This window comes from Pogona vitticeps, chromosome 1, assembly GCF_051106095.1.
Source record: "Pogona vitticeps strain Pit_001003342236 chromosome 1, PviZW2.1, whole genome shotgun sequence".
Lineage (NCBI taxonomy): Eukaryota > Metazoa > Chordata > Lepidosauria > Squamata > Agamidae > Pogona > Pogona vitticeps.
Window position 1 is genome coordinate 308,715,664 of NC_135783.1, and position 27,334 is coordinate 308,742,997.

Below are 27,334 nucleotides of genomic sequence, written 5' to 3' on the forward strand. Positions count from 1 at the left end.
TTTACCCATACAGTATAGAAGTCTCCAATAGTTGGAGCCATTGACTTCAGCTGCTGTGAGCCACAGGGTTCTGTCCTCAGAGAGAGGGTTTGTTAGGTATGCAGCTGGGATGCTGGTGGATCTGAGCCAAAATGCCATGCAGAAGAACATTTCATGTTATTTCTTTCAGCGCTGAAGGCATTACAGGAGAGTTAAAAGAGTTCAGATAGTTTCTGAAGCTGATCAGAACTGGCAAACCAGAAATAGGCCATAAAAAGCCATCACATTGGTTCTCCTGTCCCATCTGAACTGAGTGTCTTTACATAGACTTGAGGTCTGTTTTCTCCCCCCAAGACATTTTACTGTTTCTTATTTGGTTGCATCTATATTATGATAGAGGGTAAACTACTCAAACTTGTCCCCAATCAATGTTGACTTGGATAAAAACAAAACGTGAGTTCTGACCAGATTACTGCAGTGGGAACAAATATAGTTGTTTCTCCTTTTTAGGGGGGAAAAATCAGTACTGAGTGTTTAGTACTCGTAACTATGTTCTGCCCATCCAAAACCTGTTGAGAATCACAATCAAGGTGCCTTGACTTACGAACGTCCCTACTTACGACCATTTCGAGTTACAACCAGCTCCGGCTGCAAAATTTTGCTTCTACAGTAGTTGGGGAAAAGGCGGGGAATTTAAATTACTAACCATTAGTTGGGGGAAAGGCTGCTTCTTTGTAGCTTTTTTGCCCCAATGGTTAGAGAGAATGCGTTGGAGGAGGTTTCGGACTGCCTGGTGCTGCTTTCTGCTTTTTAAAATGCCTGTTCTGAGTGAATACAGGGTTTTGCAGGGTGAGTTTGGGCTGGGCGGTGGGTTATGTTTCTGTACTGTGATTTTTGTTTTGTTTTTTGGTATGTGTGGTGTTTTTTTTGTTTTTGTTTTTTGTTTTGTTTTGTTTTGATCCAGTGCATTCTGATGGGGCTTGCTGTGTTGTGTGGTTTTTTTGGTGATTTTTCCGCCCAGCCCCAGCACATTCCGATTGGGCTTGTTCTGTTTGTTTTTTTATTTGGTGATTCTTTTTTTTTTCTTTTTTTCTTTTTTGGCCCCAGGGTGTTCTGATGGGGCTTGCTGTGTTTTGGTTTTTGGTGATTTTTTTTTCCAGCCCCACCATGTTTGGATGGGGTTTGTTCTATTTGTTTGTTTTGGGGTTTTTTTTCTGGCTCCAGCGCTTTCCAGTGGGGTTTGCTGTGGTTTTTTGGTGATTTTTCCCCCCGGCCCCAGTATATTCCAATGGCGCTTGCTGTGTGGTTTTGTTTTTTGGAGTTTTTTTCCCAGCCGGAACGTATTAATGGGGTTTCAATGCATTCCTATGGGAAACGGTGCTTTGACTTACGACCAATTCGAGTTACGACCATCTTCTGGAACAGATTAAGTTCGTAAGTCAAGGCACGACTTCAACTGTTGGTGGAAGCAAGTGGGTGTTTCAGTGTTTTCCACCTGTATAACACAGCAGTAGGATTTCAGCCAATGGATTCTAAGAATTTTTCTACTTTTAAACCTTTCTGCCCCAACATTGTTACACTCAAGGTTGAGTGATAATGTACTGTTTTCTTTTCTAGGCTCTGCTTCCAACACGACGCTGGTTTAATACTGTACTAGATGATTCTCACCTTGTGGTGCATTGTTATTTATCCAGCCTAGCTAAAAGGGAAAAAGAAGGCCATCTTTTCTGTCAGGTGAGACTGGCTTTTATCCTTCATGGTACTTCCTTGAGTATCTCAAAAGATTTGCTAGCCAAGGTAGTGTGATACTACTACCACAGTATTGCTATGGCAAAGGATTAACACTTGCTGGCCTTCCTAGCAAGTGATTATATTGGAGTTCACAACACAGTGGAGATTAGCTCATCGCCCAGTCTCTTGCTGTCATGGACTGGTTTTGCAGTACTGTGTCCTTTCAGGAATTGCGCCTGTCCCTTGAAGAGGCGTAGGGGTCCGAGCTTGTCAGAATCCCTTTAAATATTTTGTGGAACAAATTCAGAAAGTGCTCTTACACAACATTGTACTGAAAAATGGTTTCTTAAATTGTTCTTTCAGCTTTTAGACATGCTCAAGTTCTACACTGGCTTTGAAATTAATGATCAGACGGGAAATGCCTTGACAGAAAATGAGATGACCACAATTCACTATGATAGAATTACTTCCCTCCAGGTATTTAAAGCTGTTCATTTCAAAAGCTGAAAGTTTGCCAAGCCTTCTGTTGGCATGTCTTTTGTTCAGTCTCTTCTGCAGAAATTGCAAAATGTCATTGCTAGTACTTGATACAGATTCTCATTCAGTTCAATTTAAAATTACTGAGAGCCTCACATAGACCTAATATTGGATACTTTGATATGGGGCTATGATAAATTAGAAAAAGACAGCTCACTTATAAGCCTAGGAATTATGCCTGGTCTTGTGATTAAAGGAGAATTAATCAAATCATGCTGTGTGTATACTGCCCCATAGTGCTTAAAGCACTCTCTAGGAGGTTTACAAATTAATTATCCAGGCTACACATAGCCCCCCGCCAGGTACTCAGTTTACTGACTTCAGAAGGATGGAAGGCTGAGAGAACCTCAAGCTGGCTACATGGGATTGAACCTGGACCATGAGCAGACTTTTTACTGCAGTACTGCAGTTTAACCACTGCACCATGAAGCTCAAATTAGTGATCATCCTGGAAATTTTGCATGCTTGGACTACAACTTACTGAGGACATGAGACTGAAGATTTAGGTGTGCAGGTATCAGTCAGTATAAGCCGTGGGGAATTGGAATCATTCTGGCACATCCTGCATAATGCACTAATCCTTTCCTGATATTTGCCCATTTGAAAATGTCCTGTTTACATAGTATTCAGTCCAACAATCTATAACCTGTGGTCTGTACATCACAAGAGGCATGCAGAGAAGCTGGATGAGAGAGGGGTTTGGATGAAATGACATGTAAAATCACTCCCAGCTCTTCATATTGTGGGGGATAAGCCCAGATTATAACATGCACATCTATGCTAGTAGAAACATTTCCTTGTGACAGCCCATCCCATACCCTGAAAACGGAGATCCCTGAAAATCATTTAGAGGCTCCTTCCATATGGAGGACCTTTCTGTCCAGGGGATGCAGGAACTGGATTTAACCCTGTGATTTAAAATCCAGCAAGTGAGCATCAGATGTGATATAAGTCATGTGTGTATCACAGATGGGAGGTTTAATCTTTAGACTCAGTTTGTCTGCACGCATCTTTGTCACAAAGTACATTTCTTTTTTCAGAAGGATCGGGGCCAGGCAGAGTGAAATGTCATTTGTCCAAAATTTTGAATCACATCTTAGCTTTGAGAGAGTTCTGTCGTGTACATCTGTGCTTCAGCAGTCTTTGTGATTCACCATTTGGCTTTTGACCAGTAGCTATGTTGAAGAAAAGTGGAATGATATATGCGTTATGGAAGCTTCTGTCTTCTCCATAGTTATTACATGCTCGGAGAGGGACTTGTGACTTAGCCTTGTAGAACTTCTGAGACAGGAATGGAATGCCTGGCCATTTTTAAGATGGGAAGATGTGCTTATGGCTCATGTCGTTTCAGCTGTGCTTGGAGGCTGTGCCAACTTGATCAAGTACAGGAAGGGACAGTTCTTTGCCTCAGCCAGCTTATTGTTTGAAAATCCAGGAAAAAAGAAACAGCAGAGGAAAGGGAGGGAATGGGAATGCCATGCGATCTTGAGGAAGAAAGTGCCTCATAATAAGGAAGTATGTTATTGTGTGTTAACAGAAAATGAGGAATTGCCATCCTACTTTTCTCATCTCATAGCCTTTGCTCAGTATTGTCTCCCTAAGGTCTGTGCTTAGCCTGTTATGTTGCAGAGCATAATATGTGTTGAGTTGTTTGCTAAAGATTCTTTATATTCTTATCCCAATTCTTGGTTGATTTCTAGAGAGCTGCTTTTGCGCATTTCCCAGAACTCTACAATTTTGCGCTCTCAAATGTGTCTGCTGTAGATACGCGTGATTCCCTAGTAAAACTTTTTGGGCCTCTAAGGTAAGTTTATTATTTTCCAGCACCCACTAGTGTTTACTGGTTTTATTTTGTGTACCGTATTTTACTGTGTATAAAATGACACTTTCCCCTAAAATAATTAGAGGAAAACTTGAGTGTCATTTTATACACGGAAGGAAGCAGTCACACACGCTCGGGTGCCTCTTGCTGCTGCTGCCCATTTGCCTCTTCCAGAGCTCATGGCTTGTCTCCTCTGGTGGCCCTGAGGCGGTGGCAGCAGAAGGAGGCAGAGACAAAGGTGAATGAGCATTCACACGTGCTCGGGCGCCTCTTGCTGCTGCTTCCCCCACTCGCCCGATCACCATCTCCAGTGGGGCTCAGCTCACATCGGCGCCTTGTCCCCTCCGGTGGTGGAGGCAGAGGCGGAGGCAAACAAGCACTCCTGGGCGCCTCTTCCTGCATCACCAGATAATCTCCTCCCACAATCTCCTTAAGGCAGGGGACAAGGCAGCGCCTGGAGGTGAGCCCCGGCAGTCGGCAGTCACACTGGAGGAGGTAATTGGGCAGGCAGCGGAGACAGCAGCAGCAGGAGACGGAGGTGGAGGAACAGTTGCCCATTAACTGCTCCTTCACCTCAATCAAGGGTCAAATTAGGGGGTTGTGTCATACATTGGGGAGGTTATATACACGTTAAAATACGGTATGTCTATTTCCTATTAATCATGCTCTTCAAGCAACAGTTACAAGTGCTAATGATTTTTTAAACTAAGCCTAAATATTTTGTTAAATATTCTGGCTGAAGTGCTCAGTGAAGTAAATATTTCTGCCCTCCAGTTTTGTGAGCAGTGGATAAATTTTCTTACCTACGACCTCAAAAATTTGGGGAGATTATTAGCTTATTCCTCTCAAGTTGGTGTAGAGTTTTAAATAAGGAAGATAATATGAGCATCTTAAAAGCAGAATTTCCTAGTGTATGTGTAAATGTTTATCTGTTCTGAAGCATACAGCTCTAATTTGGAATTTTGAATGTTGAAAGAAACTGCATATTTCCCTACATAGTTTGTTTGCTTGTCATTTTACAAAATATCTTTGATTATAGGTTTTTCTACTTGTATTTTGTTAAAGAAGAGTCTGAATTGATAGTGATCTGCTTTATTTCTAATTCTAAGCCAGGCTTTAGCGATTGAGAGACTCAATCTCAGATCAAACCAAACACAAAGCTCATATATGCACACACAGCTCTTCTCCTTCCGCACACCTAGAAAGGACTACTTTTATGTTTCCCTTTTGCCTTACACAAATGCTGGCTTGTCCTATAGATTTGAATTAAAGGTTAAACCCTAGATTGTTTTGCTACTGTGGGCGACCAGAATTTATTTTAAATCAGAGTGAGCAAATTTGGAGGGTCTGGATCCCACTGCTGCCTGCATCGTGGATGAAATGCAAAAAAGAGGCATTTCTGGTTTCCAGAATTCAATGTTCAGTTTTGTTTTGGGCCTTGGAGGGCCCAGAACCACTTTCTGTACTGAAAGGATTGCTCCTAGAGGGTTTAAGGAGCAGAAATGGGCCTCTTTTCCTATTCTTTTTTGTTCCTGGGGCCTGGTGGACAGAACTGCATGCAGTGCACAGGCTACACTTTGCTGCAGCCTGTTTTAAATCACGATCTCTGACTTGAATGTAATGAGTAGTTGGTTTTTGTGAAAGGTGAGAGGCAAGCCAACAAGAGTCTTCCCTCAGCTACTCGAAAAGCAGAGCATAGAGCCCTGAGGCTTGGATCCAGTTCATTCGAGCCCATGCATCTAGTGCTGAACGCTGGTTTAGAGTTACGTGGGCACTGTTGGGTTCCCTGGTGAAGAGCTTGAGTAGAGTGTTTTAAACTCTTTAGTTTACCAGTCCCATAGGGTAGTTTTTTGGTCTTTTCTTTTTTACTTTCTTGGTGAAAATAAGACGTTAAAGAGCTTTCCTTCTGTTTCACAAGAACTATATATGACCCTTACGTTTTGGCTTCATTGTTCAGTCCCAATACACTCCACCAGGTGGCCTCGTATCTCTGCTTATTGCCAGCCCTACCTGAAGGGGAAGATACAAGCTATGGAAAAGACGTCCTTCTGGAATTATTGGTAAATGTCACTAAGGTTTATTTTACTGCCTCTGTTTACTTGGAAGTGTTTTTGCATATCTGTTTGCACAATGATATTTGATGCTGAATAATCCATTGAGGCTTTTTATGAAAGGTCTGGAAGGTAGCAGCCTTTGAGGTGACCCCGGCAGTTGCCCTTCCTTTCCAGCTGCCCCTCACCGGCTGCTCTAGTGATTCCTGTGGCCAGAAGCAATAGTTTGGATTGGGCGACAGTGGAAAGAGACCATGGGAGGAGCCACAGGTCTCAAAAGCTCTGATGTGCTTCTTTTGTTTTCGTTTCTTTACATCCTAGTGCATCACTGGATACTTCCCATGCTCACAGAGGCCCTGATCAAACCCTGTTTGGACCACTTGTAGGCTTTTGGCTAACAAGCTCTCTTGAAAAATAGTTTTAAAACACCTATCCCGTCTCCAGCTGTTCATGATACGTAGTCAGCCAAGAGTAGTGACTGTCAGGGTGCCTAGATGTCCACATTGTGTTTCTGAGCACAAACATGTCTGAAGTTGTCGGTGTGCCTCTGTATGTAAAGAGATGACAGTGAATATCCAACATGTTTTGAATGTTAATGTTCAGAACACAAGAGAAGTCTTTTCCACACAATGTATTCATTTTCACATGACATATCATTTATAGGTGAGGTGATGTCCACTGGGCTAGATGGCTTTAAAAGGACGTAGGACAGATTAATAAAGGCTCATTTAATGTGTGGACAATTACTTTTTTGCAAGGGGGGGAACTACCGCTCCATGGCTCCCCCCTAGCCAACATGGTCTGTGTCTGCTATGTAAAGCAAGCTGGCCTTTGGTCTTAGCCAACAGGCTTAAATCCTATTGCTAGTCTCAACGAGAGTAGACCTGTTGTTGTTTGTTGTTTTCGACTCTCTGGGCAGTTTCACAGCATAATAAAACAAAGAATTACTTGCCGGCCTTCACCCCAGTGAGGTGGGTACTCGTTTTACCAGCCTTGGAAGGATGAAAGTCTAAGTTGACCTTGAACTGGCTACTTGAACCCATTGGGATCAAAGTCTAGTCATGATTGGAGGCTTAACTGCAGTTCTTCAGTTGAAACATTGTGCCATGGCCTATCAGTTGTTGAATGGCAAGTCAACACTTACATAAATCCCGTTTGTTCATTTCATCTACTCTGGTTTGGGACTAGCAATAGATCCTGGCCCTTTATGTTTTTAATATTATAAATACCTGACAATACACGTATCTTATCATTACTTCTTGGACATAAACAATTCATAGTTCAGATTTTTTGTTGATATGCTGTAGGTGACTTAATTTTCAATGTGTGCCTTATACAAGCTGGTGAAAAATCAAGGGTCACAGAGTTCTTGGTCATCCCTCTTTGAACAGCAATAATTTCTCTTAGGATATATTGTAAAGGCTTCTGTTTTCTAGGTGTCTCGGCATGAACGTCGAATTTCTCAAATTCAACAGCTCAATCAGATGCCTTTATATCCCACCGAGAAGATTATTTGGGATGAAAATATTGTTCCAACTGAATACTGTTCTGGAGAAGGTATCCTTGTTTAGAAGTATTTAGATTTTCTAAATATTCTACATATTCCCAGATCCTTATGCTTCATTCTGAGTTGGAGTAGTCACATGAATGGGAAAGTAACCAGTGCTTGGGGAAATTACTTTGTTGGACTGCTTGCTGGCTGGGATATTCTGGGGAATTGCACTGCAGAAAAGGCATGTTTCCAAGCTTATCAACTCTTTGTGAGTGACTGAACATTTAAGGCAATAAAGACTATCCTGCTCTAACAGGCTCTTCTTGTTTAATGTTTTTCTGTTCATCACTGCTAGTTAGTTTTATTATATACTTTAGTTAATCGCTTTGTGTGAGCTTTTAATGTTATTGTACATCTGAACTTCCCAAAGTGTGCGCCGTAGCCCCCGCGGCTGCTTGGTGCGCTGCCAAACCAGCCAGGAGCAACGTGGACGCTTTTCTTTGTTTTTTCACTGAGCTGGCAGCAGCTCCAGCTTCTTCATGCTTCTTTGTTTCCTGCGCCCCTCCGCACCCCTTAGCACTCTTCCTTTTCCCTGGATGCTTCCCCCTTAATTCAGGGAAGCAGCAAGTGAAAAAATCACTGTTGTATATCATTGCAGGTGCTTGTTAGGTGCAAAGTGCAGTGTTATCAATCCAGTTTAATAATAGTAGTAACAACAACAATAATTACATGTATAAGTGGTATAGATAGAAAAATATAATTCCTAGGATAAACGAAAGAGAACATTTTCATCCCCCATCCTTTTTTGGTCTTTCTTCTTGTCGTCTTAGGCTGTCTTGCCCTTCCGAAATTGAATTTACAGTTTCTGACTCTTCATGACTACCTCCTGCGAAATTTCAACCTCTTTCGTCTAGAATCTACTTATGAGATCAGACAGGACATTGAAGACAGTGTCAGCAGGATGAAGCCATGGTAATTAATGCAACTCTTGTTTCTAAATGACCAACTCAAGGAGGCTTTCCCCTGCTTATGATTTTTTTTGCGCTTGTTCTCTGACACTCCATCTGTTTACCTTAAATATTTCTTGGTCTATCAGAAATCATCATGATAAGAAGAATGCTGGAGGAGTGTCCTTTCTTTTAAAGTGTTAGGCAAGTTTATATACTGTCGATAGAGAATTTCCCCATGCTCAAATATCTGCTCAGTATAAAACTGTGGCAAAAGTGTTGTTCTTTAATCCTGTTTGGGCTGTTTTTCCCTGACTTTGAGCAGTGAGGTTCATTGGTAGCCATGTGATACTTTCTAAAGCTTTCTGTACCTGTTTCAAAATGATTTCATTAACAAGTTTGTCATTTTTTGCGCCTCTGGGTCCTTAATTAATCTAGCACAACAATTGTTCCCTTTAATTTTCCAAACATCTTGCTCTTCAGGCAGTCTGAATACGGAGGTGTCGTCTTTGGTGGATGGGCTCGAATGGCACAGCCCATTGTCTCTTTCACAGTGATAGAGGTGTCAAAGCCCAACATAGGAGAAAATTGGCCCATGAGAGTCCGAGCAGATGTGACGGTGAACTTGAATGTGAGAGACAACATCAAGGATGAATGGGAAGGTGGGCTATGCATGCAGCTGCAACTAGGGAAATATATTTCTATAAAGTCATTACCAGAATTGGCCCTATGTATAGTGTTTGCTATTAAAATAGTGTCTGCTATAATCCACATTTTTTGGCATCCATGGCTTGGAACTGATCCCCCATGGATAAGGGAGTCGTACTGTAAGTTGCAATTAGAGTAGAGGCCCATTTCATTTGAATCAGTGGAACTAATGGAGGGGTTGACTCATCAGATCCCCATTGATTCATTGGGCCTAATCCAGTGCTATTTAGTATGTCAATCAACAGGATTTGGGCCATTATACATTTATTATGATATACCAATCAACTGTTATGAAGTTGCTGTTATAAGATTTTTATTGCTCAGAAAATGCGGAAGTGATGGGCAAAAAGGGGCATTCCTGGGAAGATTCCTGTTCCAAGCCCTGTTCTCCGCATTGAATTGGCTGCTGTCCTAGAACCAGTAATGGATGTGATAAGGACTGGAAGGTGGATAGTAAGCCATTACACAAAGCTTTAAAAACAATATAATAACCTGTGATGTAGGACAGGTATTTGTTGTTTTGTTGAAGATTAGCAGGGATTTCCCTCTAGAGCTCCAACCTTGAGAGGGGGGGGGGTGTCTCATTCCCAGAGAGAGGTGACAGATCCTGCGTATGCAAAAAAAGGTGAGAGGTGGAGGATGGAAGAGTCAGCCTTGCGGTTCATGTCAGGGTGAAACATGCCTGTGAGGGCATTCGAGCTTCAGAGGAGATAAAAAGCTGGCCCTTGACCTCAAAGGATGGGGCCGGATCATTCACCACCTGGCACTGGAGTGGGACGTGATAAAGATGCTAAGAATCTTTCCTTGCCGTTTGTTACCAGTTGCCTGCACATTGTGAGCAAACGTGTTGGTTCTTCTCTTGACACAAAGGATTAGTCTTTTGCCTCCCACAGGGCTCACCTCAGGAAAACCAAGGTATTTCTGCTGCCCTTGCATGCCTTCCAGTTCTGTGTGAGGCAGCTGCCTGATTTTTTTTTCTTCCTTGCTGCCCTGGTGTGGTGAGAAGGTCTACTTACTCTATCCGGTCTGGGAGGCTCTCAGACTGGTAGGAATTGCTCTCATTGCTTCTGAGTGCAGCCCCCGTGAGGGAAAGAACCATCCACTCATCTTTACAAAACACTGCAAAGCAGTGTGCCTTGAAACATGGCAGTAGGCTAGCCCCTACCTCCTCTTCATGAGGCAGAAGACAGACAAGGACAAGAGGAATTAGGGAATCTGGTAGACACCAGTAAGGAGCTGCCTGTTAAAACAGGCCAGTATTTTTTTACTTCATCTTAATGCCTCATTCTGCATTTTTGGCTGAGACTTCTAGCTAAGAAGTTGTCTATACATATATATAAATGAATATACACAGTGATAGCTAAGAAGACCAAAACGGAGTTTTCTTGGGTAACCGCATCAAATGTCTTTTTTTTAAAAAAGCAGTATTAGTACAGTCTGTAGTTGCTTTCAGTGAACAAAATTGCCTGTCCTTTGAAACTATGTGTATAAAAACATTGTGCAGTAGTAAATGAGGCAAATGCATTTTTTTTCACTTTGTCATTTAGGTCTGCGCAAGCATGATGTGTGTTTTTTAGTTACTGTCCGACCCACACAACCTTATGGTACAAAGTTCGATAGAAGGCAACCGTTTGTTGAGCAGACTGGTTTGGTATACGTCAGGGGTTGTGAAATCCAGGGCATGTTGGATGATAAGGGACGCGTCATTGAAGAAGGTACGTTATTGCTTGAATCAGTTTTTGAAATGTGAACATGCGTTCTGCCACCTGTGGCTGTGGCAAGTGGGTATTTGTCAGATGTTCCCCATGCAGCACACATGTTTAGGACAGCCAAATACAAAAACCCTTAAGTATCGCATAAGCTTTTCAGGTGTATCTTCTAGTGGTGAAAAAAGAAACCTTGGTGCTTGCTTCACTCATACTGTGACACACACACACACACACACACACACACACACACACACACACACACACACACACACACACACACACACACACACACACACACACACACACACACACACACACACACACACACACACACACACACACACACAGATACACCTTTGCTTACCCTCTTTTGAACAGCTGGATCCCCTGAAGAAGTGGTGGTTGGCTAGATAGCGTCTATGCTGGCACCCATTGCTACCTGAGAAAGGGAAATCCCCCTAGCAACGGAGCAGCTGTGCTTCCTGAAGTGTGTTCCTGTAGTGATGTGGTTTATAGAGGTGCAGGAAGAATCTGCTTTTGGGGTATCCTCACTCCTGGGAGTCTAATCCACGACAGATTATGCTACGAATAACTCAGAGTACACTAGACTCATAGTGAGATTGTGAAACTTAATTTGGAAATTGCTAATGTGGGCTTTTGTGAAAAAGGAATGAAGGAGAATTTAATGTGTATACCATGAAGGCAGAGATAGCTCTCCTCTGTTAGAGATCGGCTGATTCTCTGCCAGTGAATGTAATTTATTTCAGTTCCATAGATTTGTTTACTTTATTCTTTTTGGCCATGCAGTCTATAATTGTTGTTGTTTTAAACCTACCAAAGATGAGACTTAAGAAATTGGCTACTGTATCTGCTTAACTTTTTGAAATTAGTGGGGCTTCAAATATTTAAAGTTCAAATAAAGCTCTGGTCCATCATCTTTACGTGTGGAGGAAACGAGCTGGTAGAGTGACGATGGCGTGAAGAGTAAGTAGGAAGGAGCAGAGAATAAGTGATGGAACTGGCTTGCCTGGCGCATTCCTTTTATTCTTTGCCCCATCTTTTTTCCCCTGTCAGAGTCAGCATAGCCTGTTCTTGGCAGCATGAGTGACTGGATGGGATAAAAAGTGGGGGGGGGGCAGTCCTGATAAGCAGGAAGAGAAGGAGGTGAGAGGAAAGAACTGGAATAAGTTAGAGGGGACTGGTGATAACCTGAACTGCTGCATCAAATGCATTTGTACAAGTTGTTTTCTTTTTTATTTTTTTGAGCAACATTGAACTTTATTGGTTTTCATTACAAGCAGGACCAGAACCCAAACCAAGGCTTAAAGGTGACTCAAGAACATTCAGAGTCTTCCTGGATCCTAATCAGTATCAACAGGACATGACCAATACCATCCAAAATGGAGCCGAAGATGTCTATGAGACATTTAATATAATAATGAGAAGAAAACCAAAAGAAAACAACTTTAAAGTAAGTTACAGCACTACTTTCCTTTCCTTTTTTGGCAAATAGTGATTGAAATTACTTGTTCCAAACACTGTTAAGTATTCTTCTGAAAATGAAAATCAAGCTTTCAGAGTTTTGAAAAGTTACTTACCAGCAGAATACAGTCAGTCAAACCGATAATACAGGAATGATGTGGTGGTATCGCTTCAATTTCCCATTTTTCTCATGTTAAGCAATAAGCCAATGGATTAGATTCAGCCTAGCTTCTTCCTGGAGAAGAGTTGCTCTATTCCTCCTTATTCGCATAATCCAAAACAGGGTAAGACAGTCTTACTTATGACAAATGTTGGTGGTGTGTCAAGCAGATAGCAGACAGCTTGATTTCTCCGTTGAGCCTGTAGGGAGAAAGATGTGAAAATTTGATGCAGTCTCCAAAATTAAATGAACATGACAGCGGCAGGAGCACAAACATAATGCAATAGCGAAGTGTGACAGTCGCATTTTGCTCTGGTAGACCCATCCTCTTGCCTTTTATTGCTTATGGCTACTCCATTAGTATTTTGGAGTTTGTTTTCCTTTTGTACTAATCACCCATTAAATAAATAGAGTTCTTGAAAGACAGGATGTTACCATTTTTATAGGTCACCTAACATAATCATGTGCCGTTAAAAAAATTACAGCTCTTTCTTCCTCTTAAAATTGATGAGAAAGATGTTGCCAATCTGTGCAAAACTGTCCCTTTTCTTCTGTGATCATTAGATGGTCTCCATTTGATGCAGTATTAGGTGTATGCTGACACACCAACTTAAATAGTTTCGCAGATTCAAGTCAACGGACAACTTTGAAAGCAGAAGAGAATGAAGGTTAAATCTGCATAGAGCTTTTCATAGATTAAATTACACATTCAAGACAGAATAGGAGTCCTTAGCCATTTTAGATACTATTTCCTGGGTACTTTGGCTTACCTGTAGTCTCCTTCTGTATCTGTGAACTAAATGATTTATATGCCCCAGAAGATGCACAGTTTAGTTTATTGTTGTTAGCAGTTGCACAAGGTCACAGAAAAGAAAAAGCAATCATATTATTCCATTTGTACATGTACGTTGGTTGTGTATAAGCTATTAGAGACAACAGTGTTGCTGATATATGAGAACTGTCTTCATAATACTAATTGTTTTGATCTTCGTGTCTTGCTTCTTCAAACAGACTTGGTATTTGGGGTTGCTGTGGTTGGGGAGCAAGGCCACTGTTTGGTTCTTTTTCGTGGCCTCTGTGAATCACACCCTCATCAGAAGATTCTAGAGCTTGAAGAACTACAATTACAGGGACGTGGTGGCGCTGTGGGTTAAACCTCAGAAGCCTCTGTGCTGCAAGGTCAGAAGACCAGCAGCCATAAGATTGAATCCACATGACAGAGTGAGCTGCCGTTGCTTGTCCCAGCTCCTGCCAAGCTAGCAGTTTGAAAGCATGTAAATGCAAGTAGATAAATAAGTACCACCACAGTGGGAAGGTAACGGCACTCCATGTCTAGTCACACTGGCCACGTGACCACGGAAACTGTCTATGGACAAACGCTGGCTCTACGGCTTGGAGACAGGGATGAGCACTGTGCCCTAGAGCACTGGTTCTTAACCTTGGGTTACTCAGGAGTTTTGGACTGCAACTCCCAGAAGCCTTCATCACCAGCTGTCCTGACTGGGGTTTCTGGGAGTTGCAGTTCAAAAGCATCCAAGTAACAAAGGTTAAGAATCACTGCCCTAGAGTCAGACACGACTGGACTAAATGAAGCCAGCAATATAACCTGTCGTTATATTGCTGGCTTCAACCATCTGGGCCGTGCAGTTCTCTCTGTAGTGGTTTTTGGCTTGCCTTTGGCCAGCACATATGTCTATGTTCCTGTGGCACACACCTACCATTTCCTTCCCTCACAGTGCTTCTGACATCCCTCTGGAGCATAGCTCAGACAACAGAATGAATAACATCTTTGTCAAAGCTATCCATGAATAAGCAGGGGTGTTTTATCACCACTGTTCACTTGTGGACAGCTGCAGTATGCCATGGTATTCATTCTTAAAAGGAATATTCCACAACTTATTCTATGCATGGGACCTTTGAAGGCATGTCTAAGGAGGGATTAGTGTGAAAGGAGTTAACAGTAGTTTATGCTGGCTGTGCTTCCGTGCTGCAGAAGCAAAGCAGGAATGAAACCATGTCATCCCACGTACCTCAGCTATTGCTAAGATAAGGCCTGTGTGAGGGCAGAAACAAACTTGTCAGCAGTCCTGAGTTGGTTGTTTAAAAGAGTTTGAACCACCAGGAACTAGATAGACCAAACAGAAGTTTCAACTGACTGACATTAATTTTCAGTTTTGAACTGCACTAATGTATGTGAATAAGCAAGGGATGGCCGTATCGTTTTGCCATTGAATAGATTGAGTTTTTCAAGTAATTCCTTTGTCCCAGTCTGACTGAGAGGTAGAAACCAAGTGGTCTTCAAGTATTATTGATTCTGTGCACATTTAAACTGGAGAAGGGCATGACTAAAGAAGCATCTTATGGTAAAAGAGTTCACTGTACTTCAGAATTTTGGCTTGTCTTACTGGCGGTGTGTAATTTGGGGTCAACTGCAGTAGTCTTCTTCCTGAAGTCTTATGTGGCTGCCAGAGAACTAGAAGGGAGCATTTTGTATTTGATCATGCTTGCTTCCCTTGAGTTTATGCCTCTTTTCACTGAACCTTGGAAGAGTTCAAATTAGCACACACTGCTTGTGCCACTCTCAGGTCTGGCATAAAATAGTGTGACAGATCCCATAGCATATCTAGAGGTCAAACTCTTCTGTTCTATTTGGATTTGACAAATGCCTTTTCTTGCAATGCATGAGTAGATCTGCTTGTTTGTGCTTGGGTGTACTTGGCAGTTCCTGGTGACCGTTATACAGTACTTAAGGGCCACTGTTAAAATCACCAGTGTGCTGGTGTTATTTGCATTTCTGTGGCATTTTATATTCTGTGCCCACTGAAGCTATACTCCATGCATCTGACAAAGCAGGCTTATGCAGCATCGATTTTCACAATCTTTGAAGTTTGATGGGATTCTTCATTGCTTTTTATCAAAGAAGCTTCTCATGTAATGCTGAGCAGCAAGTGCTCATTAGTAGAGGACTGTGATCTTGTGTTGTTATTTTTTAAAATGAATACATGTATGTGTTACACACTTCAAACACTGTAATATTGCAGGCCAGGTTTGTATATTGCTATAGGTGGACTGTTGTGTGATCCTGTGAATTTACTGTCTGACTGGATACAGTCACTATTTTCTCCCAGAGACTTGCCCAAATTTTGTTGCTTAGTACAGTGGTGCCTCGCTAGACAGTTACCCCGCATGACAGTTTTTTCGCTAGACATTGACTTTTTGTGATCGCTATAGCGATTTGTAAAACAGTGATTCCTATGGGGGAATTTCGCTGGACAATGTTTGGTCCCTGCTTCACAAACCGATTTTCGCTAAACGACAATTTTGACAGCTCCCTCCGCACTCGCAAAACAGGTGTTTTTGGGACCTAAGCTTCGCAAGACATCGATTTAAACAGCTGATCAGCGGTTTGCAAAGCAGCTTTCCTATGGCCGATCTTCACTAGACAACGATGATTCTTCCCCATTGGAACGCATTAAACAGGTTTCAGTGCCTTCCAATGGGGAAATGCTTTTTGCTAGACAATGATTTCTCTAAAGAGCTATTTCAGTGGAACGGATTATCATCGTCTAGCGAGGCACCACTGTATTGTAAATTGTGCTGGTGTAGGCCTGTTAAATCAATGAGGTTTTAGTGAGGCAGTTCCTCTGTAAGCTTCATTGGTTTAAATGGGCCTACTCTAATTGTGACTTACCTTAGCATAGTAAATAGCAGTTAGAGTTGGCTCATTTGAGTTAGTGGAACTTAGCAGAGAATTGATTCACTAAATCCTCATTGGTTCAGTGCTCACTCTAAGGAGATGTACTACACTAAGCAACAATATTTTATCCGTTGATATGATTTGCAGCAGCATATTTCTGGGCCTTTATACTCTTGCAGATCTCTGTCATGAGTCAATAACTATGTTACCAGCACCTTAGATATTACTTCTTTCACATAGGTACTCCCTGAGGCTGCTCAGCCTGTCCTTAGTTGATGCAATCAATATTTGTCTGAATCACATCCCAGTAGAAGTGACAAAGTAGTCCTTTTAGACAAGGACAGTTATTTCTCAACATTTAATGCAGAGAAGTAACATTGAACTGGCTATATTCTGTGCACTGATGTGCTGAACATTGTTTTTAATGTTAGACAAGAGTAAGCACACTCTAGGACTCCCAGAACTAATTTTAATCCCTGAAGAGCAACTGCAGGCCATGGCTTGTTCCAAACTGTGACTGTATCACAACTGTTCAGAACCGCAGGGGAAGAGATATTCACTTCTGGTTTACCAAAACAAAACAAAACAAAACAAAACAAAAAAAAAAAAACACAACCACAAAAAATGAGAAATATGCATGTACACACATAAAAGAATTGCTGATGCTGAAGGTTTTCATGAACAGTGACTCTCCTTTTTCAGTTTCCCCTCTCGGAAGGGGATACTGGCCTGGGAAGGTCTGGGATCTGCAGGCATAGCCCTCAGTTTTGTGGGCTGTGAAATACATATCCCGATATAAGAACTTAGGATTTTGGAAAAGGTAGAAAGTGCCATTGAATTTTAAAATAAAATCTTTATTGCACTCAGTGGATACATTCAGATATAGTAATGAACTCTGATATACTGATACAAGAACAAACCTTTTCAAGCCTCTTGCTCATCTCCAGTGTAGCCATGAAAAAGTTGAAAGCTTTTATTTCTAATTAACCACACCTTACTCAAACGCTCACTGTGATTTAAATATAATTATATTTTATTGAAAAAAGCTAACTTACAAGCCAAAGTTTGCTATTCACTTCCAGTCTTAAATTGTAAGATTAACTTTTTAAAAAAAGTTTGACATGACAGCATTTGCTAAAGAATATTAAATTTCCTGATGCCACAATGACTCATAAGAAATAGAAGGAGGTTGAGAACATGGAAGCAGAAGTTTATTATTTTTTTGTAACAAATCTCCACTATTTAATTTGTACAATAAATACAACTTCAGGATTTTGCCAGCAATTCCGAAAAAGACAAACATAACCTTCTGCCTTCTTCCTTCTCTTCCGGTTTGATTTTTTATTTTTATTTCTTTGCTTGCTTCTCTTTTTGGTTTTGCTGCTTTTTACATTTTTTTTTTCTGGCCAGGATGTTCAGAAGAATGAAACATAGATACGGCACAAATGATAATGTGTTTGTGTGTACAGAATATTCACCCTGAAGTAACATTCCCTCTAAGGCGTGTGTGCACACAGAGCTTCATCGGTGCCACGCAGCAGCAGTGGGGGTCAATGCCTATTTACTTCTGGGTTTTAAATGAAACCCTGCCCCCCCCCCCGTGCACAGATGGGCAAGGTTCTTCCCCAGTGGGGATGACAGTGAGAGGGAAGATTGCCCTGAAGTATTCCCTACAATTAGTATCTTTTCTGATGAATGCATGTACAATAGTACCATCATATCTGCAGGGGATAAGTTTCAAGCTCATCTCCTGTGGATGGCAGAAACCACAGATAGTAGCAAACACTGCAGTGGTGAACTCAAAAGCAAAGGACTGCTGCTGGGTCCTTTGCTTTTGAAGTCAATGCACAGGAGTTGCCCTTTGCCTTCGCTACCTCTCTTCTGGCCCTCCATGGCTGATGAATCACAGTCCACCTCAATGTGTCAGGGCTTGAGTGAGAGCAATGGGCACTGCTGCCTGTTTGTGTTGAGATGAGGAGTCAGAAGGCAAGGAGCAAGGTGCTGAGGAGTGATTTTTTATTTTTTATTTATTTATTTGATTTATATCCCACCCATCTGGTCTGGTCGACCACTCTGGGCGGCTTCCAATAAGGTGTATACGATAAAACATAAGAATTTTACAAACAGTCCATAACACATACAATAATAAAACAAATAATAAATGAAAGAAAAAATAAAGAAAGAATAAAATATTGACAGGAGGCAAGGCCTGAACATACAACCATGTTTTTAGTTGACTCTTAAAAGTGCCCAGCGTAGGGGCCGCACGAATAACCAGAGGAAGGTTATTCCAGAGGCAAGGAGCCACCGCCAAGAAGGCCCAGTTTCGTGTCCTTTCCTTCCGGGCCTCCCTCGGCGTTATGCTCCTCAGCCTCACCTCCTGGCTCATACGGGTGATCCGAGTAGATCTTGGTGGGAGCAGGCGTTCCGCCAAGTATCGAGGTCCTAAACCGTTTAGTAAGCCTTATATGTAAGCATTAACACTTTGAAGTTAATGCAGAAACGGATGGGCAGTCAGTGCAGCATGGCCAGAGTAGGAGAGATATGTTGGTATTTTCTCACTCCAGTAAGGAGTCTGGCCGCCGCATTCTGCACCACCTGAAGTTTCCGCATCAGCTTCAAAGGCAGCCCCACGTAGAGCGCATCACAGTAGTCTAATTTAGAGATTATGAGTGCATGTACTAAGGTAGTGAGCGCCTCCGTGTCTAGGTAAGGTCGCAGCCGGGCAATCTGCCAAAGGTGGAAAAAGGCGGTGCGGACTACCGACGCCACCTGCATTTGCATGGTGAGCGTTGGGTCCAGGTGTACCCCTAGGCTGCAGACCCCACTCTTTGCGTCCAGGGCCACCCCCCCAAACATGAGGGAGTTTCAGGGCCACCGACCCTCAGAACTTTCATCTTGTCCGGGTTCAGCCTCAGCCCGTTCTCCTGCATCCATTGCAGTACGGCCCGCAGGCAGCGCTGGAGGGACAGGACGGCATCACCTGCAGTTGGCGAAAAGGAGATGTAGAGCTGGGTGTCATCAGCATATAGATGACACGATGCTCCACACCCCCTGATGACCCCACCCAGCGGCCTCATATAGATGTTAAACAGCATGGGGGGGTGTCGACCCCTGTGGAACCCCACATTTGAGACTCCACGAGGCCGAAATACTCTCCCCAAGCTGCACTCTCTGGGGGCAGTCCTCCAAGAGTGGAACCAGGCCAGAGCCAAGCCACCGATACCTAACTCAGAGAGCCTCCCCGGGAGGATACCATGGTCAACAGTATCGAAGGCCGCGGAGATGTCGAGGAGGACCAACAAAGATATTTCACCCCTGTCGGCCTCCCTCTATAAGTCATCGTACAGGGCAACCAATGCCATCTCTGTGCTGTGGCACAGCCTGAAGCCCGACTGAAATGGATCCAGGGCATCTGTTTCATCCAGATGTACCTGAACCTGGTCTGCCCCTGCGTGCACGTTGAAATCACCCAAGACCAAAAGCCGCTGAGATCCCAATAGTGCTGTGGAGACAAAGTCAGTCAACTCTGGAAGGGAAGTGGCTGGATCGTGGGGAGCACTGTAACCCAGCAAAATCCCAGTACCATCCCTGGCCCCAATCGACACGTGGAGTGCCTCTAGACCCGGCTTTACCACCGACGAGTGCCTAATAACCTCCAAGCTGGATTTATAAACAATAGCTACTCTCCCCCCTCGCCCCTCCAGTCTACCCTGGTGCTGGACAGCATAACTGGACAGACAAACAAGAGCCGGGGAGGACCCCCCTCCCCGCTGATCCACGTCTCAGTTGTGCATGCCAGGTCTGCATTCTCCTCCAGGATAAGATCGTGAATCACCTGGGGCTTGTTGGCCATAGACCTGGTATTCAACAGTACCAGAGTTAGAGTGGAAGGCTGGCTGGGCTGGCTACCTCGATACTGAGGGTTGGTCACAGTCTCAGAACAACAGACAGCCTTCAAACATCTGTTTGTTGTTCTTCTGACACGAGTAGGGACTGCGCCAACTCCATATCTCCCTCTACCCGTGATCACCGGAATGTTAAAAGGCCCCTCGCTGGGCAAACAGGTCTTCCATTCCATATCAATAGAAAACAAAAGAAAGAACAGAACCCTAAATAATACCACAACTTAAAGAAAAGTGCAGGACAAATATAAATACAAAAACAAATACAATATTATACAGTATTATAATTAAAATCTCAATACAAGAGCCCCATATATAAAATTAAATTAAGAAACACCAAGAAGTTACCCCCCACATATAGTTCAGGTCTGTCCTCCTCCACCTCTTAATCTTGTCCTTTTATGTTTTACTGGTCTTGATGTCATTGGAGCTATTTTCAAAATTGTTAAAGTTGATGTTATTAGCAGTAAAAACAGTGGAGTGAGGGTGTTATTCACGGGTTTCATCACATAGGTCTTAAAATTGAGCATAGGGAGCATCAGGAACAGTAAAGTTCAGACAGAAAGATATTCAGTCCCTGGCTTTTCTTTACCCTTCCATAAGAAGGGTGTGGCGTCTCTGTAGATAGTCCAAGAGCAGCAGGGTGAGCAGTCCAGTTCTAGGAGGAAGGCTGCCGTTAGATCTTTCCCATTGGATGAAACACTTTGACTCAATTCCATCCCTCAAAATGGCCACTGGGAGGATGCACCACCACTCCCTGGCTCAAAGGGAGAGACAGGGGAGAGGATGAAGGGACAGCTCTTCATTTCAGACCAAGGTGAAACACCGGTAACTGAAACAGCAGATAGAGGGTTTCTGCTGTATAGGCAGAATTCTGTTCTGAGCTGTGTTTCGCAGCAAATGACATAATCACTTTTTTTGCTCTGACTAATGAGACAGTTTGATAGTGAGAGACTTTGTATGAATACAGCTGAATTTTACCAAACAAGTTCTCTGTGGCCACAGCAGAAAATACAGTGACTGATTCCATCTGTAAGACACTAAACACTTGTCAGTGTGAGATATGCTATTTTCTCTAAAACACACAAAAATACTGAAGTAGCACTAGGTTTACAATCGGTGGTGATGGGGATCTGGCATTTATTCATGTTATATATATTTATAGGCTGTTCTGGAAACAATAAGGAATTTGATGAACACAGACTGTGTGGTTCCTGACTGGTTGCATGACATTATCCTTGGCTATGGAGACCCCAGCAGTGCTCATTATTCAAAAATGCCGAATCAGATCAGCTGCCTGGATTTTAATGATACTTTCCTCTCCATCGATCACTTGAAAGCCAGCTTTCCCGGATACAACATTAAAATAACTGTTGAAGATCCTCTGTTGCAGATTCCTCCATTCAGGTGACTAAAAGCTGCTCATCTCTATTCAAGTGTATAACTATTTGTGAATAGAATTGTTTGTAACACGTGTGGCGTTTACCCCATGACTCCTGCTTGTTTCACCAAACAAAGAGCTCACCCGAGTATTTATTTATTTATTTTATATCCCGCCTATCTGGTCGGTTAAGACCACTCTAGGCGGCTATCCCAAGACGCCCTTTAACATGCTGCCACCAGTTGATCTCTTTATCAAACTGTATTTCCTATTAAAGACTGAGGTCCATTCAGTACTGAACTTTTAAACAGAAACAGGTTTATTGATTACAAATGGAGAGGGAAAGCAGGAATCAAAGTGCTTTGATGGTTCCTGCTTTTCTCCTCCACTTTCTTTCTCCCTCCACTTTCTTGCACTTTTTTGCGAAAAAAGTGGAGGGGAAAAGCACTTTCCTTGTAAGAAAATGGATGGGGAAAGCAGGAATCAAAGGGCTTTGATTCTTCCTCCCTCCCTACCTCCATGTATAAGATGACCCTCAATTTATAACCTAAATATTTTAGACAATAGTATAGTGGTCAATTGACTAAATGGGCGGGATATATATATATATATATATATATATATATATATATATATATATATATATATATATATATATACATATACATATACATATATATATATACAAATATATATATATACAAATATAAATATAAATATAAATATAAATATTAATAAATAAATAAATAAATAGTCTTATACATGGAAAAATATGGTCATTTAGTGTCTACAAGTAATTGGTTGGAAAGAAAGTTTTACTGAGAAAATATCTGCATTTGAAAAACAGTATTTTCTTCCAATAGGATAACATTCCCAGTCAGAAGTGAAGCTGGAAAGAAACGCAAAGAGAATGATGGAGAAAAAGTGGAAGATTCCAAAACTTTAATTGTTGAGCCACACGTTATTCTCAACAGAGGACCTTACCCATACAATCAACCCAAACGGTAATGTTGTTGCTTAGTCATTAAGTCGTGTCTGGCTCTTCATGACCCCATGGACCAGAGCACACCAGGCCCTCCTGTCTTCCACTGCCTCCCAGAGTTGGGTCAAATTCATGTTGGTCGCTTCGATGACACTGTCCAGCCATCTCGTCCTCTGTCGTGCCCTTCTCCTCTTGCCTTCACACTTCTTCTTGCCTTCACACTTCTCTTGCCAACATCAGGGTCTTTTCCAGGGAGTCTTCTCTTCTCATGAGATGGCCAAAGTATTGGAGCCTGAGCTTCAGGATCTGTCCTTCCAGGGAGCACTCAGGGTTTATTTCTTTCAAAATGGATAGGTAATGCTAGTGGTAATGTTAGTGTAGCAAAATTTAAGTTATCAATAATGGTAGATAGTAAATTGTGATGATCAGTCAACATAAAGTATTTAAATAAGCTTGATGTGTATCAATTTTATAAAGAAGAAAAATATGTGATAAATTAATTGGGGGGAAAGCCCAATTAGTACTGGAGGGGGGAGAGAATTAGTATTGCATGGTTTAATGGGATAGAATGTTGGGGTAATTTTGTCTGATATGTTGTTCATGCATTCTAAAGAGACATTCGGCAGTAAAAGACATTTGTCCTTTCAAGCTTGGTGATAGCATATGATTTCTGACATTGATTAAATTGCCTGTTAGGTCAATGGCTTTGTGGTATCCTAATTACATATGATAAACCGTAAGTTAATAATTTCGGAATGGTTGTGTAATGAGTTGGAGTACAGTAATGTCATCTCAGCCCTAAAGGCAGGAATTTACTCTTCTTGCTGTATGTGAATTCTTTCATCTTTCCAAATCCTGAAGAAAACAGTTTTGTATTAGCAAGTCTCTAACTGAAGGGATGGGCAGATCTTAGTCTGTAGAGATTTATATAACGTTGATCTAGTGTGTCATGCCTTGGATTAACCAAATGTATTTTTATTCAATTTATAGCAATACAATTCAATTCACCCACACTCAGATTGAAGCTATACGAGCAGGAATGCAGCCTGGGTTGACTATGGTACTGCCTTACATTATTGCATGCTTACTACTCTTTATTGATACATTATCTTCTTTGGTGTTAGAAGTTCTTTGGAAGTCATATAGTTTATTCTATGCAATGTTTAAAATTAGATTACAGTGGTGCCTCACTTGACGAGGAGAATTCGTTCCGTTCAAATCGCTGTTAAGCGAAATCCTCATCAAGTGAAATGAAGAAGCCCATTGAAATGCATTGAAAACTGGTTCAATGCATTCCAGTGGGCGAAATACCTCAGCGTCCAGCGAAGATCCTCCATAGGGCGGCCATTTTCGGTGCCTATAAAGTGAGGAATCCATCCTAAAACACAGCGGGGAGCCATTTTAAATAGCGGGTGGCCATTTTGAAGACCCGACGATCAGCTGTAAAGATCGTCGTTAAGCAAAAAATCAGTTCCCGAAGCAGGGAACCGATTGTCGTTAAGCAATTTTTGCCTATTAAAACATTGTTTTGCAAGCACAAAAGCGATCGCAAAAACTTCATCGTCAAGCTATTTCCTCGTCTGACGAGGTAATCGTCAAGTGAGGCACCACTGCGTTCCAAATCCATGATGTGATCTCAAACACTGAGTAGTTTCATAGTTTTCTAAAGACTTAAAATTGGAGGAAAGAAGAAATAGTTTTGACTTTTTCCTGATGAAAAGGATAGTTGTGTCAACTGGCCAAAACATGAATTTTTATGGGCTGAAGGATCTGTCTTTTGTTCCAAATGAAGAGCCAATGTGTTTCATTAACCAAAATAGTAATTGTAGAACTACTACAAAGTTGCAGGCATTCTTGGAAGAAACTGATAGTCTGGATCTATTTCAGGTGAGGTTTAGGCTGTAGCATGGTACTGAAACAGCATTGGTTGCCTTCCAAGACGATTTTCTAAGGTGGGAAGAGAGGGGAAATGTAACCTTGCTTGATCCTTCTGGATCTTTCTGTGGCATTTGACACCACCAACTACAGTGTCCTTCTGGGATGGCTGTAGAGTTTAGGAATCGGGGGCTCCATTCTCCATTGGTTCCAGTCCTCTCTTGATGGCTGATCCCAGATCATACAGTTTTGGGATGCCATGTCCACCTCTTGGGACCTCTGTTACAGGGTCCCAGAGGAGGCGACTGTCTCCCTTTAACATCTATATGAAGCCATTGAGAGAAATCATACATAGATTTGGAGTTTGGTGTCAAAAGTATTGTGATGATACATAGCTCTGTCTCTCCTTTTTTTCATTTGCAAGCAATGCTCTGCACGTCCTTGGGCTCTGCCTGTTTTTGATAATAGACTGGACTAGGGTCAATAAACTAAAACTGAATCCAGATAAGATGGTGATTCTACAAATTGGATTGCCTGACTTGTTAAGAGGGAAATTTACCAGGCTTCAGTGGGGTTACACTCCCCTGAAGATCAGGTCTGCAGCTTGGGGTACCCTTGGATTCAGCCCTCTCTATGGAGACTAAAATATCTGCTGTGGTCAGGAGTGTCTATTATCAACTTCGATTGATTGCTCAGCTGCACCCCAGCCTTGATAGGAAATGCCTAGCAACAGTGGTTCACAAATTCATAATCTCAAAAATAGACTACTGTAATGCTCTCTATATAGGGCTGCCCTTGAAAACAGTGAAGAAAATTTAGCAGGTCCAGAATGTGACAGCCAGAATGATTACCAGGACTAGTAAATTAATCATATGTCTCCAGTCTTGGCACACCTTCATTGGCTCCCTGTTAGTTTTTGTGCTGAATTCAAGGTGCCGGTTGTGACCTATAAAGCCCTTAATGGTTTAGGGCCTCAATATTTGTTGGAGTGTCTCTCCCAGAAATCAGCTGTCTCTTCCACCTCCTCTTCTCAGTTCATGTTTTTAAAAGTTGCTACATTGAGGAAGGCCCAAAAGGTGAATACAAGGAATTGTGCCTTTTCAGTTTTAACCCCTATTCTCTGGAATAAAATGCTGACATAGATATGGCAGCCTTCTTCTTTCCTCACGTTGGAAAGATGGGAACAACCGAATTATTTAAAGCTGCCTGAATCTCTGGGATGCTGCTAATAACTTTAAATAAAATCAGTTCTACATTTTGAAAGAGATGCATATCTTTGTATCACAATTGTATATTTTGTTATTGTGGGGTACTAAGGGCTTGTGAGTTTTAATCTTGTGTAAACTGTCCAGTGTACAGTTTACACTTTCATTTTCCTTTTTGGAGACTCAGCTCCTAAACAGAAACGTTAAAGTCTTGAGATGGAGCTCTGCCCAGCTGACAAAATTTCTACTCAGACCTCGTATTGAGGTTCTCTGGTTTCCTTCATCACTTGGTTTTTTACTGTCTCTGTGTGCCTGTGTGTTTATTCTCTCTACTTTCCAAATGCTTATGTGGGAGGTCCCTCTTTTTACAAAGAACCTCAGTTTAGAAAAGTCATATGTTTCAGTTTTGCTTTGTTACTGCTCAGTTATGTTTCCTCAAGTGTCTGCCCTTCAAGTGCATAAAATATTGTGCATAATTATTACTTTGTTTTGTAGGTTGTGGGACCACCTGGTACTGGGAAAACTGATGTGGCAGTGCAGATCATATCAAATCTCTATCATAATTTCCCTGAACAGAGGACTCTTATTGTTACACATTCTAATCAGGTAACTAAATTTACATACCTTTATTCCTTGGAGTGGCCTTCATTTCCACTTCAGTACAGGTAGTGAGACTTTCAGAACTCCCCCCCCCCCCCAATTCCTGATGTAGTAGTTCATAACGGGAAGCTTCTGGTCCTTGATGTAACTAACTAGCATCTTATCAGCTACCAGATTTATATAATTTGATTTGATTTAAATGCTGCCTTTGTCATTGGGGACCCAAAATGGCTCAGAACAATTAAAACTATACAATGATCACGGTTTTAAGATACCACAAAAACTATATTTAAAACAAGTAAACATTTGTCAAGACTACAACCAAGTTTAAAAACAATTTAAGGAGCATTTACCGTATTTGCTGGCGTACAAGACGACTGGGCTTATAAGATGACCCCCCCCCCAACATTTCCACTCTATAGAATGGACGGCTCTGCTGCGGCGCTGGTGGCAGCTGCCCTGGGCTCTGCCCGGGCCCGCCCTGGAAGTTCATGGCCAGCAATGAGGAGGGCGAGGAGGAGGGGAAGCGGCCGGGCAGGTGGTGGCAGCGGAGAAGGAGGAGGGGAAGCGGCTCTCTGGCGGCGAGCGGGCAGCTGGCTCAGCGGCGCAGGGCGGCGGGCTCTGGCCGCTCAGGCATGGCCGGCTATGTTTTCCTCCCTCCGTCTGGACAGACCGCCTGCCTGCCCGCCCACCTGCCTCCCCGACCAGCGCGGCTCCGTGTCACTCACTCAACGGCAGTGGCGGCGGCTCCTTCCTGGCCCAACTGAAGTGCACCCAACGTATAAGATGACCCCCCCCCACTTGGAGGCATGTTTTTTGGGCCAAAAAAGTCATCTTATACACTGGTAAATATGGTAATTAAAAATAAATATAGCATTCCTGAGACCCCACTTATTGCTTAGAAGTCTGATTATAAAACTGGATGCTACTACACATTCAAAATGCTGCCATCTCAAAGCAGCATCTTATAAACTGTAAATTCACTTGACATTATCTTATTTCTTTCTTTATAAAATTTATATGCTAATCTATATCCAAGATTTTAAACTAATGTACAGTAGTTTTTTAAAA

General features: G+C 42.2%; 1 protein-coding gene across 3 annotated transcripts in view; it reads left to right on the top strand.

Annotated features, from left to right (window-relative positions):
- The window catches only part of AQR (aquarius intron-binding spliceosomal factor), a 66,822-nt gene that overhangs the window by 17,928 nt on the left and 21,560 nt on the right, over positions 1 to 27,334 (top strand). For all 3 annotated transcript variants that reach the window (XM_072986317.2, XM_072986318.2, XM_078391955.1), the window contains exons 11-23: positions 1,597 to 1,713; positions 2,074 to 2,187; positions 3,948 to 4,051; positions 6,027 to 6,129; positions 7,557 to 7,677; positions 8,443 to 8,584; positions 9,043 to 9,221; positions 10,815 to 10,982; positions 12,278 to 12,447; positions 21,386 to 21,627; positions 22,465 to 22,605; positions 23,574 to 23,643; positions 26,159 to 26,269. In XM_072986317.2, coding sequence (XP_072842418.2) covers positions 1,597 to 1,713; positions 2,074 to 2,187; positions 3,948 to 4,051; positions 6,027 to 6,129; positions 7,557 to 7,677; positions 8,443 to 8,584; positions 9,043 to 9,221; positions 10,815 to 10,982; positions 12,278 to 12,447; positions 21,386 to 21,627; positions 22,465 to 22,605; positions 23,574 to 23,643; positions 26,159 to 26,269 — 1,782 coding nt within the window. The remainder of the gene's footprint in view (positions 1 to 1,596; positions 1,714 to 2,073; positions 2,188 to 3,947; positions 4,052 to 6,026; positions 6,130 to 7,556; positions 7,678 to 8,442; positions 8,585 to 9,042; positions 9,222 to 10,814; positions 10,983 to 12,277; positions 12,448 to 21,385; positions 21,628 to 22,464; positions 22,606 to 23,573; positions 23,644 to 26,158; positions 26,270 to 27,334) is intronic.